The sequence below is a fragment of the Dermacentor albipictus genome, chromosome 8 (assembly GCF_038994185.2).
Source record: "Dermacentor albipictus isolate Rhodes 1998 colony chromosome 8, USDA_Dalb.pri_finalv2, whole genome shotgun sequence".
NCBI lineage: Eukaryota > Metazoa > Arthropoda > Arachnida > Ixodida > Ixodidae > Dermacentor > Dermacentor albipictus.
In genome coordinates this window covers 76,353,785-76,370,000 of record NC_091828.1, presented here as the reverse complement: position 1 = coordinate 76,370,000, position 16,216 = coordinate 76,353,785, and the positions used below count along the sequence as shown (strand labels likewise).

The following is a 16,216-nucleotide window of genomic DNA, read 5'->3' as shown; positions in this document are numbered from 1 at the left end:
CTTCACAGGCAGCTTGCTACTATATTGTCATTGGTTGTTTAAACTAAAAATTTGAGAACGACCGCTGAAAAAATTCTTGAGAATCGCAAAAAAGGGACCTGGGAAACCTAGTAAGTATAGTTTTTCTGAAAGAATATTATGGTTAACGGTATCAAACCTTTCTTAACGTCTAAAAAGAGAGCCCAGCTAAACGAGTTTTCCTGAAATGCTGCGTACAACTGGTCTGCAAATTGCTCCAGAAGATGTATGGTGCCCCTTCCTGGAATAAAGCCGTGTTGATGGCTTGAAAAGGCAGCGAATTTGTTTAAGAAGGACGTCATGCATCCAAATATAAATTTCTCGAGTATTTTGGAAAGGACTGGCAAAACAGAGATCGGTCGATAGTTCTCAACTGTGTTCTTCTGACCTCCCTCGAACAGTGGTCTTACAATAGCGGTCTTCAAGTTTTCTGGCAAGGCGGCATGTTCTAAGAAATCGTTAATCAAAAAGATCCTAATGTCCGAAAAAGCGTCAAAATTCTGTTGCATCAATTCCACCGATAAGCCATCTATTCAGGCAGCCTTACTCCGCTTGAAGCTAAACATTAATCTGGCAAGATCTTCCTTTGATAACTTTGGAAGATATGCGGAAGCTAACAAAGATCCTTTTAAAGTGCATTTTACGCCTTGTCGAGCTGCTGCCATTTCCGCAACGAGCCTGAAATGCTTATTGAAACTATGAGCTTTTGAAACGGGCTCTTCTACTAAAACATCAAAACTGGGCACATTCCTGCCTTGTCCACGAATATGGTTAATTAGTGACCACATCTTTGCCGTATTTTTAAACGCTCGTTTGAACTGCTGCTTAAAGTTAACTTTAACTTACTTACTTAACTACTTAACTTAACGTTAACTTTGTTTCTGGCGGCTCTGTAATCTGACCGCAGGTCTGCGTTTTTAGGAGCATGCTTGGAACGCCTCCAAAGCCGGTCCCTAATCGCAATTGCGCGTGAAATTTCAGGGCTAAGCCAATCATGATGCCACCTTTTATGCGAAGCATACTAGTCACACAACCACGCTCTTCCTTGCTGCGCGTAGCTACCATATGACGTCATAACAGCTGCAAAGCGGACGCTTAAGGGGAAGCTTTAGCTCGGGTGCTCTTATCTAAATACATGTAAAAGGAGAATTCGTTTTTCTCGGCAACCACTGCACCAAATTTCACGGGGTTTGCTGCATTTAAAAGAAAAACCTAAAATATAGTCACTGTTGGTTTTGAATTTTCGATTTACATCGTCAACGTTTTATAAAAATTTGGCAAAAATCGCAAATTTTCAGAAAACGAAACTACCAAGTTTACAACTTTGTAACTCCGGAAGAAAAAATGATATCGCAACTCTGTGAATTGTACCTGATAGCACATTCAAAGCGGACAAAATTGATATGTTACACATGAAGCTCAAAAAATGGGGAAATGTGTAATTACAACTTTCGCAGAACCCTCGTAAACAACGTAACAAATTCACGTAAGATGTAAACTGACAAAACAAATTTGTTCGCTTTGAATGGTCTAATGGATGCCGTTTACAGAATCGCAATAACTGTTCTTGATGCCGAGCTATTAGTTTGTAAACTTCGTGCTTCTATCTTTTTCAAACGTCTGAATTTTTGAAAATCCTTTTAACAAAATTCAAGCTCTAAATCAAAATTCCACTTCCAACAGTCACTAGAATTTAACGTTTTCTCTCAAATGCAACAAATTTCATTAAAATCGGTCCAGGGGTTATGTCAGAAAAACGTTTTTGCGTTTTTACATGTATTTGAATAGGCCGCGTCGGAGTTGGGCCCGAGCTAAAGCTTCCTCTTAAGCTTCGCCTTCAAGAGTGGCACGCGACAACGTTCCCGTCGACCCGCCAAGGGGTGTAAGACAATGGGCTACGGCGCAGCGACTACGCGCCCCGCATCGGACGCGGTGAGCGTCGAGCAACGCAGCGTTCGGCGCGACAACGAAATGTGCGCCTGAGCAAGCGACGCACGCCTGAGCCGACGCCGACGACACCGGCTTTTCTGCGACACGAGCTCCTTAACGCTGTCGCGTTAAAATAAAGGCTAGTATGCGTCGCATCCTGGCTTAACCTTATCTAAGCCACGTGCATTATTTTACGCATAATTTCTCGCCTAAAAGTGTTTTTGAGCTCGTCAAGTTTACGACACATGTTTGAGTAAAGTACCTCTGCGAGATCATCCGCAAATAAACTTGCCGAGTGAAAAGATGCCACTAATGCATCCAACATTCCTTCATCTGTCATTGTCACATGTATCTTATTAACATCACTGAAACTTGAAGCAGTTCCAGATGGTTTATACTTAGGACAAAAATGACAGGCGGTTAAATAATGATCTGCTAGACGTTGAGAAATGATACATGAGGTCAAAGTGTGATTCGGTGCACGAAAACAGATGTGTTGAACACGTGACTTGTCGACCGTTCAAGAAATCTGCACGTTTGGCGGCTGTGATCGTGTTTTCAATTCCATATGCTGATAGTGAGGATAAGTAATGTCAAATAGAAATTTTTTTTTGTGCTTAGGATATCAATGTTCAGATCCCATGTTAGGCAGAACACCTCAGCTTCTTTCTACTTGAGATGTATTTCCTCGAGTTCAATTACAAATATTGTCATGCTACCAGACGGCGGTCTGTATACCGCGAGTAATGTCAAAGTCGCGTGTAATAAATTCACGTTTAAGGCCAAACATTCCGCATGCATAAATGTGATGTCAACTGCTGAAACATATTTTTCACTCACAAAGACAGCGATACCTCCCCCACGGCGTATGGGGCGTGCAATAAAACTGGCACTATAACCGTTCACTGTGAACACATCTAAACAGGACTGTGTTGCATCTATCTCGGTGAGAACAAATATAGCAACAAAACCTATAGATTCTTCTGCTAAAATCTTGAATTGTTCCCAATATTTGCGGAGACTACGAGCCTTCAATTTTATCACCGTGAATTCTTGATCTTCGTTTCGGCCCAAGTTTGCCTTAAACGTGGCATAGTCAGGAAATTCTAGTGGGCTAGGTAATGATCGATCAGCCATTTTATCTTATCGAAGTCCGAGTCGCGACTAATTCGAGTGTGTCTTGCGGCTTCGTCTTTCTTTGCGAAGGTATTGCCGCCTCTTATCCATATGAATTTGTAGCCTGCTTTCTTCCTTACGGTCCTTGCTAACCTAAATAACCTGCCCTAGAACTGTGACAGATTTCCGCTGAAATACAAGTAATAATAATAATAATAATAATAATAATAATAATAATAATAATAATAATAATAATAATAATAATAATAATCTTAATTCCACGAAGGAATACAGAATACAAGAAACGGGTCTGTCAAAGCCACAAGTGGCTTGAGGGACTTGGCCCGGCAAATCAGCGAACAAGCGCGCAATATTGACTTTACCATAGACATCTGGCAAGATAATGCAGGAGGACTAACAGTTGGGAAGCATAACACGAAGAAGAAGCAAAACATATAGCAAGAATCAATAATCGACACCAAGACGGCACGGTGTACATTTTTTTTTTTTTGAAATGATGAACAGTATTTGTTACAAATGTTAAGGCAGCCATGTTACAGTGAATAAATCATGTTTTTCCAGGCCTTTTTTGATGTCATGGATAATGCCTCATTTGGCAAATCGTTCAGAATGTTCGGTATATAAACACAACGCCTAGCTTCACCATATCTTGTTGAGGATCGCGGAGCTATAAAGCCAACAGTACTACGAAGGCTTCGGGGGGGGGGGGGGGGGGGGGCTGTGTAACATATTTTAACATCACTGAATCGAAAATGCCTTAGCACCACAGCTTGCGTAAACGGACTCCCGAAGAATAGAAGGCCAAGCGCTGAGAAGATATTATCATTTGTGATTGAAGGAGTGTTGTAGGCTATGTTTTTTAGTATGTCTTTAGCTTTGTTCTCGAGGTATTCGGATAAGCACTTTTCCAAGACAGGCTCAACTATTTTGGAACAGTTGCAAGGGATAGAAATAGGTGCTTTCTTTCACATTTGCGTGCTGGTAATATTCTGGCTTGTAACCAATCAGTTGGTAAGCAATATTGCTCTAAAGAAGGCTTAAATATGACAAGTAAATATTTATAGACCCGTTCGGCGTATCGCTGCAGAAACTCATTAGGAATAGGATCAGGCCCAGGCGACGTTCTTTGTTTAAATTAAGTGGGAGGGAAAATATATCTTGTTCAGACGAAACCACATCCGGAATGCCAAATGGCAGTGTGCACCTTCCTTTACTGAAATTCGGAGGCAAAGAAGTAGGAAGACTGAACACAGAATGAAAATAAGCATTGCATCTGTTGGCGATTTCTGATTGGTCGGTAATAAAACAACCACCAGTTTCAATGAACCTCAAATTTTCGTACGAGGGTCAAAGGTGACGCCTAAAACACTGTGTGGAAGCTTTCGTAAATTGTGTGAGCTTTCCTGAAAGATTTTCTTCTTCCTCTGAAACCTGCTTCTTTTTACGCAGCAAAGACAGGCTCGAAGTTTCATTTGTATCCTTCCCTCGCTTCCGTTTCCTGCGTTTTATCTTACGTTTAAGTTGAGCAATCTCACCGCTTATCTCATTAGAAATATAGCTATAGAAGAATGTATATAAAAATAGTTAAACAATAGTGCAGTTCAACACATGCGGAAGTTTGGCAACATTTTCTGCAGTATTATTCGTCATTCTCATGCTGGTGAGTGAAAGAGTTTTTTTTTGTTCCAACTCCAATTTTTATGCAGCGACACCGATCTGAATTGGTGCATTTATTGCATTTTGGTTTTTTATATTTACCACGTGACAATCGCTTTTACAATACCGCAATATGTGTTAAGAAATATATTAATGCGGTATTGCGCTGGTAATATTTTTTTAATTACATGAGCAGCGCACAAACTGACAACACAAAGACAGCGATTCAAGCGCCATTCTAACAACTTAAATTTTTATTTGGAAGCAACGTGCAATTTAACAATTTAAAAGAAATAGATGTGGGTCATGTGCATGATGCTCGTAACGCATTTAGAAACAGTAACAGCGATCACGCCATTGAACATTTCAAACGATTGTTCACTTGCGCTCTAGTCTCGTCTTGTTTTTGTTCTCGTTGTCAGCTTGCCTGCGGGTCTTTAGTGGTCAGTTTTCAAAACGCGCTCTCTTTCTATCCACCTACAGTTTATTTGTTTTTTTTTACTTCATGCAGTTGCACCAGTCATAGGAGGGCCGCCGATGATATGCACGAACAACATTGACAAATTCTCACTGGTCTCAGTGCTACCTAGTGACGGCCTATGTGACCAGATATACCTAGACTCTGTGTGCAGAAAGTCGCCCTGCAACACAGGTGCACAGTGGACCGTCACAGGAGTGATAAAAGACTTTCTCGAAGTTGCTAATGCGACAAGAACCAGCAACAAGAGAACAAGGCTGGGCCTGGCTTTCGACTCTCAGTAAGTTTTCGCACAGCTCTGACTTCCTTCTTCTGCGCCCGAGACACAACGACCGAGCCCAGTTTTAAGATCCCACCTACTGTAACCTGCAGCTGATTGCTAAAGCTTTCCTTCACTAAGAATACTCGAAATAAATCTGTAGAACGCCACCCACTTACAAAGAAGTGCTTTCTACTCCGCTTTATTTAAAACGAACGAAACAAAGAACGTATCATGGTCATCCCGACTGCCTGGTGTTCAATTGTCGGATGGCTAGAGATTGTCCAAAGCTGCTTCGATTTTTCATCGAGTATAATGAAAACGTCTTATACTGGGTGTTTCAGCTAACAATTTCAACATTTTTTAAAGGTTTCCTGCGGCAGATAGCCCAATTCTACTTTATGAGCCGGTCTACTCGAAGCGGCGGACACTACTTGCACAAAAAAATGAAATGCAAAATCTACTAATTAACAGTTCACTTATGAAGCTTTTAGCTAATTATCTTATGACCCATATTGCAATTTACAAACTCTAGCAGTGCACTTCGCAAGGCGGATCCACTCGCAACGAATTCTCAGGACGACACCAGTTTCGAGACAAATTCCTAAACTTTGCAGAGAAATGCATTGGCCTTCCAGTTACCTGTGTGCGGCAGTGCATGAAATGACGTTTTGTTAACAAATTAACTGGAACGCCAATGAATTTCTCGGCAAATTTCGGGAATTTATTTCTCGAAACTGGTGTCATCATAGGACGCCAAGTGTCCATCGTAAGAGTCCTTCATAGGGCGCCGGCAGCGGTGGTGTGATCGCATTATGTAGCACAAGAACGCTCGTACAACAGAGAACCTTTGATGAACGACATTTGTGAGTGTCGCGTATGTTCTTCGCTTCGCTGCGCAGCAGGAATTATCAGGGCGTAGTACGCTGCAACATGTGATCGGGTTGAACTGTAGGTGCATCCTCCATTGTATTGGCACCTTTACTTATTTGTCTTTATTGGGGGACCGCGTTTCACCTTCTAAGAAATGCTGTCGATCGGCTTAGGGCGCGTCTATACGTATCGGAACTTTCTTGAATCTTATCGAGGGTTCTATCCGATGTCTGTTGTCATTGAACCTTGTGTAATCTGATAACATGCATGCAAGACACGAATTGTGCAGAACTTTCTGGAAGATACGCGGGCACAAGCGAATATTCCGGAACCTTTCATATCTCATGTAGAAAAGCGGACGTACTTGCCCCGCAGATCTGATTTCGGCGATCGCTTACTGTGTTCGCCACTATCATTGTGTTTTTAGTATGACTTGCTTTTGTGGGCACAATTTCGCCCAATAAAAAGTTTGTTTCGCCGTTCACAGCATTGCAACTATTTTCTTCACTGTCACTACAGCGCTACAGTTTCAAGGCCTCTGACATAATAAACGTAAAGAGTGGACACTCCCGTAGGTGCCTGCGGCCGACTTTGGCTCTCGGCGCAACGTGCGGAATCGGTGAAACGCACCAGCCTCCAAGATTGTTGCCGCATGCCGCCGAATCTCCGAGGCCAAAATTTCACTTTCAGTTAATTTATTATTCCTTTCTTGAGAACAATACCGACCGATAAATTGAGTGATTTGATGCAGGCGCTTGAGCGGCTACTCAATGTTGCGATGACTAGTACACAAAGGTGTTTGACTTTGTGTTGGTTTTATTTAAATTTATATTTGTTAACTTTCAAGTTGTAAGTTATAGAGCACCAATCATGTAAATTCATGCTGAGGAAGTAGAACTTTATCGTTTGTGGTATTGTACTTCTTGTAACTCACACCAAAAAGGAGTATTTTAAATAAATGTGCAATGTTCCTCCAATATCAATGATCTTGCTGGACAGCCAAGAATACGAAAATGTAGACACCTCATTGCAGGAAGAATATGAGAATACTGGCAGACACATGAAAACTGGGAAAAACTGCGAAATGCAAGTAATGAAGAATAGTCGGAAATTAATGTCCTAATGGCGGTTAACTTTACGCAATACACACGCAAGACATGTGCCAACTATGCAGAGAATGAAAAAAATTATCTTCACTGGCAAGCCAGCAAATAATTTACTCAAACTAGGATTGTTTAGGAAGGAATATATATGATGCATTTCCTTGTACTTCTATGAAGGAGGGTGAATTAAGCTAGCAAACTGTGCCAATGGTTGCGTGCCAAATTAAAATGGCTACAAAAATAATATTTGGGGTTCCACGTGCCAAAACCACTTTCTGATTATGAGGCACGCCGTAGTGGAGGACTCCGGAAATTTTGACCACCTGGGGTTCTTTAACGTGCACCTAAATCTAAGTACACGGGTGTATTCGCATTTCGTCCCCATCGAAATGCGACCGCCGTGGCCGGGATTCGATCCCGCGACCTCGTGCCCAGCAGCCAGACACCATAGCCACTGCGCAACCTCAGCGGGTGAGCGGGGTAAGACACTATTTCCTTGCAGGTGCGCGATCAGCGGCAGCAGCAGCTCAGGGTCAGCCCACTGGTGCTCAGTCATCTTTATGGTATTGATAACGCCGACCAATGGCAAGTCATGGTCAGGATCCGAGGACGTTGTAGGGAGTGGTGCGCGTGACAAACAGTCAGCGTCGCTGTGCTTCCTTCCAGATCGGCAGACAACTGTAATGTCGTACTCCTTGTAACCTCAGGCTCCAACGGGCTAGTCTGCCTGAACAATCCTTGAGGTTGGCAAGCCAGCACAGGGCGTGGTGATCGGCGACAGCCTTAAAGGGTCTACCGTGCAAGTAGGGTTGAATATACTAATTGCCAACACAACCGCTAAGCATACTTTTTCAGTGGTTGAGCAGTTTTTCTCAGCCTTGGTGGGACTGCGGCTTGCATAAGAAATGGGGTAATAATAATAATATTTGGGGTTTTACGTGCCGAAACCACTTTCTGATTATCAGGCACGCCGTAGTGGGGGACTCCGGAAATTTTGACCACCTGGGGTTCTTTAACGTGCACCTAAATCTAAGTACACGAGTGTTTTCGCATTTCGCCCCCATCGAAATGCGGCCGCCGTGGCCGGGATTCGATCCCCCGACCTCGTGCTCAGCAGCCCAACACCATAGCCACTGAGCAACCATGGCGGGTGTGGAAATGGGGTGTTCCACACCAGCTTGCCACTGCACAAGAATTGCACCTAGACCCGTATTGCTGGCGTCATTATGAATTTCAGTGTCAGCGTTTTCGTCGAAATGAGCAAGTATTGGGGCCGCTTGCAAGTGCTTGCCCAATTCATTGAACGACTGCTGCAGCTCGTCCGCCCAAATGAAAGGCACATCATCGCGTGTGAGCCATGTCAGACGTTCACTAATTCTCGAGAATCCCTCGACGAAGCGCCTATAATATGCGCACAAACCAAGGAAGCGTTGGACAGCCTTCTTGTCTGAGGGTGGCTAACAGTCGGCTACGGCAGCTAACTTGTCGGGGTCTGGTCGGACGCCTTTAGGACCGACGACATGGCCAAGAAATTTGAGCTCTTGGAACCCGAAGTAGCATTATTCTGGCTTGATCGTGAGGCCGGCAGTACAGATCGCCGCGAGGACACTCTCGAGTCGTGCGCGATGTTCGTCAAACGTGCTCGAGAGAACACGACGACGTCGTCCAAGTATACGAGGCAGTTTTGCCATTTGAGTTCAGCAGGCACGGTATCCATCATCTGCTAAAAGGTGGCAGGTGCGGAACAGAGACCGAAGGGGAGAACATTGAACTCATAAAGCCCGTCAGGTTTCACAAAACGCTGTTTTTTCAGGGTCCTGTTCATCAACATCGATTGGCCAATACTCTGACTTCAGATCCAACGGAGAAAAAAACGTGGCATGTTGTAGACGATCTAATGCATCGTCGATGCGTGGCAATGGATAAACATCGCGCTTGGTGACACGGTTCAACTTTCTATAATCTACACAGAAGCGCAGTGTGTTCTCTTTCTTTCTGACTAACACTACAAGGGAGGCCCACGGCCTTGTGGATGGCTGGATCACGTCATCTTGGAGCATCTATTTCACCTGATGCTTGATGGCTTCCCTTTCCACAGGTGACACTCCGTAACGATGCTGACGAACAGGACGTGCGGACTCGTCCGTTATAATGCGGTGCTTTGTGATGGACGTGCCCCGTACTTTGGACGACGTTGAAAAACACTCTGCAAATTCATTCCCGAGGCTCAGTAGATGGTCTTTCTGATGGGCTGGCACAGCAGCGTTGACGTGAATCCGCTCTTTTAGGCTGGGTAACACAGACTGCTGAGACGATGCGATTTCTAATGTGACAATGTCAGTAACGTCAATGTTTTCGCAAAGAAATGCGATTGTCGTTCCTGCGGTACATGCCAATATTCCTTGCTAAAATTTGTTATTAAGACGACCGAACATTTGTTGCGCACTTGAAGCAGCCCTCTGGCTATGCAGATGTGGCGCTCAAGAAGCAGGGGGATGTTTGCCTCAGCAATTCCTTCGGCGTAGTCCTCCATGTCGCATCGGGCAAAGGTAAGCACGCTGCTCTTGGGTGGCAACGTGACGTGATCGTCAGCTACGCGAAGCGCGATGTCACAGTCGTTGTCATTGCTGTTTGCTATGGCTTGCGTAGTATCGAAGCTGACTCTAGACTCTTGCAAGTTGATGTTGGCGGCGTTCGCCTGAAGGAAATTCATGCCGTATGTAAGGCCCTTTGAACATTCAGGAAGAATGACGAAGTCCTCTATGTACGTGAAGCCCCGAATGTGGACTCGCGCCGTGCACCAGCCCATTGGAGTTATGAGATGCCCTCCTGTGGTACGAATCTGAGTTCCGGTCCATTACGTTGAAACTTTATTCAGTATACGCGCGAGATTCTGGCTCACAACAGACGTGTCGGCACCCTTGTCGATTAATGCTGTGACTTCGTGGTCATCTGTGGTAACCGGTACGTCACAAGATACTGACATCGAACTACACTGTTTTGTCTGCGTCTGAATTACATCATATCGCGGCCGTCATCGTGGTTCCCGTACTTTAGGATCTTCGTTCGCAACGTCAGTGACCTCACCTCCCCAGGTCACTGGACTCAGCTTTCCCGGGAGGCAGGGCTGGGTGAGCGACGCCTTGTTGCATTCGGCGTGAAGACAGGGCTGGAAGACCTGTTTCGGGCGGGTGACGGTGACCGGGGGACACAAAATCGTGGGGCGAACGAGGTCCTGGTATCCGCGAGGCAGGCATCAATCTCCAGGGGGCGTTCATCATTGCGCGGGCACGGCGCATTCAGTGAAAACCCGCGGAGGCCAGCACGTCGGTAAGGACACGCCCTGTAGACGTGATCGTCTTCGACACAAGGGCCTCCGGTCTGCAGTGCGCCATGCGTCGCTCTTGCGGGGTGGTCGTGTTTCAGCCATGAATGGCGTGCGGTGAGGCCTGAAGTAGCCAGTTCCTTGTTCAACGGCGCGGACACAATGAAAGTCCGGGACGTCGAGCACATCGTAAAAAGCCGGGGACAACGAACTTCACGCAGCTTCCGCATACGACATGCGAGGCTGTGGTTGCCGTACCTCCTGCTGCGGTGTCTCGCGTCGCTCCGGGATTTGGACTGCCTGCCTGGTTTCCTCCCGGACGACCTCAGCCAGAGCGAGTCGTGGTACCGATACCGGAGCCACCTGAAGCTTTTGAAGCCCTTCGCGCATGACAAGCCTAATGAGCTCCCGCAAGGAGTCGGTATTATCCAAGGGCACATCAAAAGCGTCACGCGACAGGCTCGACACGTCACGGTTGTACTGCCTTGTTCGCTGCTGCAGTGCATTTTCCATTGATATGGCGTCCGCGAGAAACTCTGCAATGGTCTTTGGGGGGCTCCGTATTAGGCCACCGAATAACTCCTGCTTGATGCCGCGCATCAAATTCCTGAGCTTATTTTCTTCCGGCATGGATGTATCCGCGCGTCGGAAAAGTCGGCACATATCTTCCGCAAACATTGCCACGCTTTCGTTCGGCCGCTGCACTCTCGCCTGAATTGCACACTCAGCTCGCTCCTTGCGATCGAGCCTGGCGTACGTGCTGATTATCTGCCGTCGGAATTCGTCCCATGTCGATAGGGCCGCCTCACGGTTCTCAAACCAGGTTCGCGCATAGTCCTCGAGGGCAAAGTAGGCGTTGGAGCTTGCGCTCTGGAGTCCAGCCGTTGAACTGCGCGACAGGCACAAAGTGATCCAGCCAGTCCTCTACATCCTCGAAGGTGTCCCCATGGAAAGATGTGGGGCTTCGCGGCTGGCTGAGGACGACCTCGGTCGGCGCGGTCGAGGAAGAAGATGGAACCGGTGTATTCAAAGCCCGTGCTCAGGCGGCAAGTCCTTGAAGTCGATTGCTTATCCGTACGCGAACTGGAGTGAGCTCGACCGGACTTCGTACTGGGCTTGTAGGCGGTGTTCGATCTGGGAGTGGTAGCATGTACCCAGCACCTCCACCAGAAAAATGTAACGTAGATTGAAGACGGAGTCTTAGAGAATTGGCGGGCCAGAAGACGAACGTGCAGCTCACGCGCTTCATCGTATTGCATGGCGCCGACCTTTGTGCGCGCCGTCCCGCGGTGCGTTAGCCCCACATCATTGTGTCATTATGTCCTTCGACAGCAGAGTGTGTTCTGAGGAAGGAATAGTGGAGATTCCTGCAATACGTAGAATGGCAGGCAGAAGGTAAGCAAAACGGGAGGCTTCAGAGCTGCAGAGTATGGATGCTACGTTTCTTCGTGTAAGCAATACTGGAGCCGTCAAAGCTTTTTCATAAAAATGCTACATTCTTTCGTCTAATGCATATTTTTTTCATGAAATGACGAGAAGGCACGTTTAGAAATGCTAAGAAAACAACTTTCTATGGTAAGGGCTCCATACACAATCCAAACATGAAAACACGTATCTTCAGCCCAATGCAAAACAGCCAACAACGCTCGAGCGCATCAAGCCTGTTACACAGGTTGAGAGAGCGCGCATTATTGCCATACTGCATATATTCCACGTGTACAGTTTTTGTTATACGCGCATTTCTTTTGCAAAAATGCCGCACCAAGCCACTGTGTGTAACCTTGCTGAATAAATTAACATAAAGCACTCTGCACCGAATGGCATGTGTTCATAGGCCGCATTTCTATGACGCACGTTTGAAACGTGCGTCATAGCTCAAATGCTGCCACGTCGCTGTTATCGCTGGTATCACCTCTCATTGCTGCCCAGGCCGTAATGTCTTTCACTCGTCCATGCTGCTAACAGTCACATAAAGAAATACGAAGATAATAAGTCTTTAACATGCAAAAGAACTTACTGTGGCTTTACCATGAAACGGCGATGAAGCAGTAGTGTCAGACGCTGGCAGAAGAATCCAAGAACGATTCTCGGGAGCGTTTGAGAGAATAACGACGCCTCGAGCTCGCCGACGTGGTCTGACGGGGCTTCGGCCATGGTTGGTCGTGTCGCCTGTCGCGCTGCCAGCCATGGCCTGCAGCCGCGGCAACTTGATGTGCTCTGCTACCTAGTGGACTCTGCGAATCACCATATCTGGGCCGTGAAACAGCTCCAGTGCCCACTCCTGTCATTTACCATGTTATTCTATGGTCAAAGTGTGGATGAGCGCGGAGAGGAACTTACGATCGACCGCAATCGGTGCTAATATTCGTGGGAACTCGCAAGCGATTGCGTGACACCGTACCGCGTCCGGCGGCGATTGATTCTGACATGGTGTCATTGAGTGGTAGAACTTCGGGACAACGAGTGAACGGATAATGAATCCGAGCGTTACTGGTTCAAGAACAACGAACCATGACCAGTTCAAGAACCAGCCGTTCTTGGATGGAGGCAATGGGTCAACAGGGTGGAGGTGTACGTTCGCTGAAGTGGCAATCAGAAGGCGTGAATATGCCGATGACAGTCATTGTGTGTCTTTGGACCTTGACTTGCTGGCACTGTCCAGCAAATCAACAACGTGTCCAGCGACAGATATCAGTAGTCGTGTGCGGTCATAGGCATCACATATTACGAGTCGCACAGTCGCCCGGACACTATGGCGCAAGCAGTGCAAAGCGTCAAAGAGGAGCCGAACAAATGATGCTGAGATATAGGCGGGATATCGTGGATGCAATCGGTATAGGTGTCACAAACCAAGGTACTTGCGCAGCGGGGAACGCGTTCGTTCTTGAATTCCATTAGGTTCTGCTGAAGTGAATGTGTCGGTAGTTCACTCATGGTTGCGTAGCCGTGGCTGCCAAATCCTCAGGTGGGCGCCCATCGACAGTCACGCTGACATTTACCTAGGACAGGATGCCACAATGAGTTTATCCATCCCACTGATGTGTCGTCGGATTTCAGTTGTGAATTCTCAAGTGCAGGTGAGTTCGTACGTCTTACGGGAAGTGTGGAAAGACGTGGTAGTTGTAGTAGCGTACGTTAGCGTCCTGTCGGCAAGGGTAGGAAATCGCGCTGCCCCTCGAGAAAGAGGCGCAAATGCTTTCCGCGAATAAGCCGCCAACAGATCGTGACCCAAGACGCAGTATAGGCTCTCAGGTGGTGGGATCTTCTGTAAAAAGAAAGCAACTGGCAGTCAAACACTATCAAGCAAATGCTGCAGTACTGCTTCGACAGCAACATTCGGCGCGATAGCCATGAGTAGCATGAGTGCCTCGGAACGTTGCTTCAGCAAGTAGGATCGCATTGTAGAGGGCCTCCTTGACGGTTATTTCTTAAGAAGATGGTTGTGGTCAAATTTGTCTGATCGGACGACAGCACATGACGCGGTTGCAATATGGCGAGGCAGTGAGGAACGAAGGAGCGTTATCTCGCAAACTATGTATTTCTGTTTATTTTGCAAGCAATGCCCGCTTCTTCCAGCAATCTAGTGGAAGTTAATAAATGGAAAATTAAACATCTACGCAATCATAGCAATTACTACTCAATTTCCCTTTGTTGATTACTTCTTTACACCTTGCGGGTATCCGCAAAACTATTACGCCAAACGCTTATCCATGCTTCGAATTGATAAGTTCGACCACCCTGCCATCTGCTTGCCGCCTGGATACTTCAGATAGCAGAGCGGCTACCCCGGCAAAGCGGTGGTCCCAGATTCGGTTGCCGGACTAGGACGAATTGGTCTTCAAATTCGAGGCTTTTCTTTCGAGGAACCTGCATGGGTTTTCTTAGCAGCAATTTCTACGATTAGGTGAAAATTTCATTTTCTGTTTATTTCGAGTGGAATGATTAAAAGTGTGCTATATACCACAGGTTAAAATTTATTGATTTCATTTATTATATGATAAAATTTTTGTATAAGTAATCGCTCTTTCAGATTTGTTTGGAAGTTTTGACGTATCGCACTACATTTATTGATCTGAATTTTGCCACTTCTCATTTAGTGCCAGTCACAACTTATTGATATTCAGCAATGGTGTTAAAAGGAAACAAATTATTGAGGATCTGTGGAGCGCTTACAACTGTTCCCACTATGCATCTCTTCAAAACAACATCCGTGCATTTAGCGACCCGGACAAGGCATCGGGACTATGGAACCCATTGCTGGTGAGTGTCGTTACTTTTCCTTCTTTGAAATGCTCACACTTGAGTGGAAACATTGCCAAAGGATCTCTTATCTAAATCCCTCCCGAGAGATAACTTGTTTTCGTAGAAAAACACTGCACCGAGTTTGAGAAAGTTTGCTCCGACCAAAGTTTAAACAAAGATCGAACCAGTTGGGAACTAATTTTATTAATGCAAGCTTCTTTTTTCGTTGTGACATTCAAAAGTAAACAAGCTTGAAGGTAACTTTTGGATTCTGAAACATGAAACAGTATCGCAATAGTGGAAACTACGCCTATTAAAACATCTAAGGAGAAAAAAAAATGGTTGTGTTACATTCCACTCTAAAATAATACTTTTCATGTTGGCTGTCAAACAACAATTTGTACGCTTTACATTATCTAGCAGATGTACTTTACCGAACTGCAACCTCCAACTTTGGTGTAGAATTGCGTATTTGTAAGTTTTATCCTTCAGTAGGTCATTTTGTTTTAAACTAGCGAATCTCAGGAATTTTCTTAAAATGTTCCTTGCCATTAGACAAGAAGAACCTGCTAGAGAAAGTAGAACTGAGCATTCTCTCCTCATTTGAACAAATTCCACTCAACTCGTTTCACTGACTTTCTATTTTTTTTAAAGAGTACTTCTGCATTTTGCATGCATTTCAATTCAGAAGCTCGGGGCAAATAATTTATCGACTGCTCTTAAATATAACATTCTGCAGTTTTACGAAGGAGAATTGCGATCTGACTGCGAGGCATGCCGTAGTTGGAAACTCTGGAACGAGTTTCGCCACCTGAGCTGCTTTAAAATTCCCAAATCGGACGGTACACGAGCGTTTTCGCCCACCGCCCTTAACGGAATAACGCCGCCGCGACCGTGGTCGAAACCACCACCTTGGTCTTTCACCTGAACTCCATAGGCGCTCATCTAAAATGGCTGGTAACTGCTGTCTACCTGCAATGCAGACATCTATAGGAACTCATCTAGCCAGATCCTCTAGTATAATAATTGCAGTAGAAGTATTGAAAATGCAGAATGTAGTAAACGGTAATAATTGCCTGGAAGGGAAATGAATGCGAGCTCTAGTAAACTATCTATGGTAACTCATGGAGCCAGATACCCTGGTACAATAATTGGAGCAGAAGTATTCAACACGCAAAGTGTAGCAAATGGTAAAA

The 16,216-nt window shown here is 45.6% G+C and overlaps 1 protein-coding gene across 3 annotated transcripts in view; it reads left to right on the top strand.

The window, feature by feature from the left end:
* LOC135895871 (uncharacterized) overlaps positions 1 to 16,216 on the top strand; it is a 53,999-nt gene that overhangs the window by 13,934 nt on the left and 23,849 nt on the right. For all 3 annotated transcript variants that reach the window (XM_065424096.1, XM_065424089.1, XM_065424082.1), the window contains exons 6-7: positions 5,252 to 5,498; positions 14,876 to 15,038. In XM_065424096.1, the coding sequence (XP_065280168.1) occupies positions 5,252 to 5,498; positions 14,876 to 15,038 (410 nt within the window). The remainder of the gene's footprint in view (positions 1 to 5,251; positions 5,499 to 14,875; positions 15,039 to 16,216) is intronic.